Below are 4,832 nucleotides of genomic sequence, written 5' to 3'. Positions count from 1 at the left end.
AGAGGCAACCACTGCATTTTAATCATGATCCAAACAAAGATGCTGCAGACATGCAACATGAGTAGTTTTTAATCTAAATTAGATTGTATAATTTCGAAATTTGAAGCAAAAACAGAATGGTTTGACTTCAGTTTTGTGAAACTATACATAAAAATATCTGCATGAAACAGAAGCAGCAGATGAGCTGAATGAGACGCAGATTCACTCTCTGCCAGCAGGTGGGGCTTAAAGCGTTTCCTTGGTTTCTGCTGTAAACAAAGCAGCGCTGCACTTATGAACTTTAATATGCTTTATAGGCAAGATGAAAAGAGAAAATACCATCTAAACTTTTCTAAAGACAGTAAGTTCCCCTCAGACATACATTCATATAAACTCCTACCCCTAATTGAATCGCGATTTGTTTAGCATCTCAACCGATTTGAATCATCACATATTTAAATCGATTTTCAACCGGCTCGCGGTTAATCGTTACATCCCTAATGAAAACGTACTTACAGGCTGTGAGTCAGAAGCAGCAACGGCAACAGAGAGAATAAAATTTACGCCTTCTTTCTTTGCATGAACATTTGGGCGGCGTTATGCAAATCTTCCCACACAGTGATGTAGACATGTGGGGGCGTGTTTAAACAGGCGTTTTAGGAGGGAGTGGACAAGTCTTAACTTTTATAAAGAATACCTCTTTGGGTTTGAGACTTTAGTCTTTGCAACTTTAGGGATCTTATCTATGCACGAACAGCTTGTAACACTCCAAAGAGAAAGGAAAACTTAAAATTTCATCATATGACCCCTTTAACTTTAAAGTCTTTTTCTACTACTGTTCACTGTGAAGTCAATGCATAGACTACCGTATTTACAGTACTGTTAATTCAGACTAATTTTTGAGTGAATTTAACCATACACTTATATCTATTTAAAATAGCCTACAACTTCATTTTTAGATTTTAAAAAGTTTTCGTTCCATTTAAGAACATTGTTTCACTAGTGCACACGTTCTAAAACGCTTTACTGTGTTTGTGAAATGGTTTTGGGAAATTTTGCCCCCACAAGTTCGCTTCCCTTCCCCCAAACACAATAGCACGTCTCCGCCAGAGCTGTGGGAAACACTGCGGTAGTGCAGCAGAATCGAACCGAACCTTCGGAGCACCACGCTTTTCTCGCAAGGTTTTAAACAATGGCTCGAAAACAACTAAAATCATCACTCTTAACTCTGCACACATTTGTTTTTGTTTTTTGCGCAACTTATTCAATGCGAAAAAGTTTAGATCGAAATGTAACACCTTCAACTTAAATGTATTATGTGTAGCGTAAACTTGAAAGTTATAAACAACATTATTCAAGCGTGCATAATGAAGGAATGCACAGACAATGTTTTGGAAGATAAATAACTTTTGCCAGCCATAACTGGGTCATGACAAGACAAAATACACCCAACTGCGTTTAATTTGCTGCTAAGTAACAAATCATGCGTTTGTCTGCGTTATTTCAACATGATTAATTGCCTTGAGTGTTTGCTGTTTTGTAAGGATTAGGTTACTACATCATTGCTTCGACAATTCAATTCCAAACAAAAAACATATAGGCCTACGTGTACTTATTTCCAGTCCAAAATCTCGAATTAGATTATAAATGTTTTTCTTACCTGTTGGAAACAGCCAGAGAAACAGTACAACGAACTGGCAGACTTGTAGCGCCGATGGTCCTGCTCCTTTCCCCATAACCATCCATCCAGCACGGGACAGCGCTCTTCTCCTCACCCTATTTACACCAACGATGTGAGGAAAGGCGAATTAGAGCAATGCTGTGACTTTCCGTTTGATTATAAGTTGCTGAAGAACCGCAACATAACGAATCATGCCGCACGCCCTTCCGTCGTACAAGTATCGCTGCTTTTTGTCAGGTATTCTCCGTGTTCACACATTCCCAACCCTCCCTAGAAACGTGCCATCGATCTTCCAGTTCGCTAGTGTCAAGGGTGCAGCCTACACTAAGAAGTGCACCAATAAGAAGTCACTGTTTCGCCACCAACCCCTCACTAGTTTCAAATTACGCCTGCAGCTTTGAAAAGAACTTCAGCCGTTTGCCATGTCTGCGAGCTCAAGAAAGTGAACGCATTACTTGTTACTTTTTAATAAATAGCTCAAGTGTAACTTTCCTGTGCGGTTGTATGCATTTTCAGTTTTGAGAGAATCAAAATGAGAGTGAAAATGTATTTATCAAGTACTAAAATTACCTTGGTAATTAAATAGCTTACTTGTGTCTTCTACACAAATTCGCCAATTTGCCCATTTAATCCCATCTGTGCACAAAAAGATTTAGTATAGGCCTACATAATAATTAAAGCCTCTATTATTAATGTATCCAAAAAAGATTGCTCTGTCTGTCTAATATAAATCATAATACATGATGGTGGTCACATACGGTGGAAAAAATAGCCCCATTTTGAAGAAATAGATTCATATTATATAGCCTAGGCTAACAATTATTTTGCAAATACATATGAATTCATTCTTTTATATCACTTTTATATTAACAATAAATTGTTACTTTAATGTTGTTGCTACTTGTTATAATTGTAATCCGGAATAAAACATACTTTCAATAAACTTTTTTATTTTGAAACGTATATAGGGGATATATATATATATATACATATATCCCTAAACCTACCCCTTACAGGAAACTTTGTGCTATTTCAGATTTTCAATACACTCCATTCTGTGTGATTTATAAGCGTTTTGAAAAGTGGGGACATGGGGTAGTGTCCTGAAAAGTCACCTTCTCCTTGTAATACCTATGTCATACCTTTGTCGTTATACAAATGTATGTCCTCATTTGTCACACAAACACACACACACACACACACACATACATACATACACACACACACACATATGATTAAAATGCTACAGTCTGTTTCATTAGACTGTCCAAGTAATATATATGACATATATAGCTGGCTAATGGGTTAAAGCAGGTCCAATCCTGGTCCTGAAGGGCCAACGTCCTGCAGAGTTTAGCTTATCCCAACATACATGCCTAGAAGATTCTAGTAATCCTGAAGATCTTGATTTCTGGTTCAGGTGTGTTTAATTGTGGATGGCGCTAAACTCTGCAGGACAGTAGCCCCAGGAGCAGGATTGAACACCTCTGTGTTACATACTCATTTAAACCACCCACAACTAAACTGCAATGATGTTTGCATAATCACTGTCTCTGTCAACATAAATGCACCCTAAGCATCAGCATACATTGTCAATGGCATAGGGTTTTTAAATCATCTAGCCAATATGTGATGTGTCACCAGTTAAGAGATCTAACAAGCTCATGTCATTGCAGTTGCTTCATTAAGTCCCCCTGACAGGTTACCTTAAGATTAACTACTATAACATTTTTAATATTTATATAATACATAATCATACTTGGACTACTTTTTTATTTGTGTGAACATAAGATGAAGAATGAATGATGCTTGCCCATCTATAAAGTATAAAAGCTATTAATTAAAGTAATAAACAGTCTGATCATAAAAGTCTTGTTGAGATTTTGACAGGTCACAGTAACGGAAACGTCCTAAAGAAGAGGAGGGAATGTGAAGTTGTTATAGGGCAGGCTATATGGTTTTGTTTTTAGTGGTCAGCTGTTGCAGTCCAACAGATGGCGCTTGCACAGTGGTGGAGAATGAATGATATCTCCAGAGATGCATCCTAGTATATAAGGCTTTGAAAGAACCACTATATTATTTACAGTTCAACTGTGATGTCTTCATTTTATTTTGAGATTAGAGAAAATTAATTGGAGGTACATCAAGTCAAAACATAACATTATGATACCTTATCTTTAATGAGCCAACACAGATGTTCAACCATTAGTGAGTTTAATTGATCATTAGCAGAGTCTCTATGATTTCTCGTGCGACAGAGGGTAAAATATTAAAATTTAGAGACGCAGCAAAATAACGCTCATTAGTGCTATGCATAACATCTAAAAATCCCGTTCTCCCTTTCTTCTATCCAAATTAATGCAAAAAATTAAATTATTCCTAATATTAAACCCAATCCTTACATTTAGATCAGCACTGAAGAAAAAGAACTCGACTACTTTATGTGTTGCAGACGTTTAAGTCAAAACCATAAGATATGCAATATAATGTTCTCTATATCATTTAAGAGGAGGTCTTCACTGTTAAAGTAACCACTGCTGAATTTTTCAAAATAATCATTTGTCATTTGACAAAAGTTATTTGTCAAGAAATCACTCAGAACCCACCTTTTTGAATGCATGGAGCTCTTCAACACTTTTGGGTTGAGTTTCTTTGCGGAACCGGGAGCTTGCGGGTCGAATCCGGACTGAAGCGGGTGCAGGCGTGCTTTGTATCAGTAATCCGAAATTCTTATTTAGGTCTATACATCGTTGTAAAACTAAAGGTCAAGCACTGCTGTCGTCCCTGCATGATGTCACTTGTTTATCATTTATTATTTGAAAGGCGAAATCGGTTTTTGTCTACACGCTGCTGATCGACTTGCGGCGACTGATGTTATTTTCATCGGTGTCGTGATCTGGAAATGAAGGTATGATCCGTAAACCAGTTTATCGAGACACAAACTATAAAAAGGAAAACCTCGGAAATGTTTTCGAATCAACAGTGTTCTTCATTTTGCCGTGGTATTCCCAAGATTCCTCTGTGGCTCTCGGGACTTGAGTGGGAAGAGCCCTCGGGGCAGCAGTGTTGATAGCGCTGGCTCGTTTCCTCGCCTCAGTGTTGTGAACCGACGAGTTTGAAAGTGTGAGGCACAATGATCAGCGCTGCAGTCTCCAACTCTCCACACTGTCAT

At 37.8% G+C, this 4,832-nt stretch overlaps 1 protein-coding gene across 1 annotated transcript in view; it reads right to left on the bottom strand.

Moving 5' to 3' along the window:
- Window positions 1-4,320, bottom strand: part of LOC107601649 (repulsive guidance molecule BMP co-receptor a) — a 12,736-nt gene extending 8,416 nt beyond the window's left edge. Inside the window, exons 1-2 of the mRNA XM_016293906.1 lie at window positions 4,267-4,320; window positions 1,640-1,755 (exon numbers count right to left, since the gene is read on the bottom strand). Coding sequence (XP_016149392.1) covers window positions 1,640-1,755; window positions 4,267-4,280 — 130 coding nt within the window. The 5' untranslated portion in view covers window positions 4,281-4,320. The remainder of the gene's footprint in view (window positions 1-1,639; window positions 1,756-4,266) is intronic.
- Window positions 4,321-4,832: the final 512 nt, after the last annotated feature.

The sequence above is a fragment of the Sinocyclocheilus grahami genome, unplaced genomic scaffold, assembly GCF_001515645.1.
Source record: "Sinocyclocheilus grahami isolate Dianchi unplaced genomic scaffold, SAMN03320097.WGS_v1.1 scaffold309.1, whole genome shotgun sequence".
NCBI lineage: Eukaryota > Metazoa > Chordata > Actinopteri > Cypriniformes > Cyprinidae > Sinocyclocheilus > Sinocyclocheilus grahami.
The sequence above is the reverse complement of the archived record's forward strand: the minus strand, read 5'-3'. Positions and strand labels throughout refer to the sequence as shown.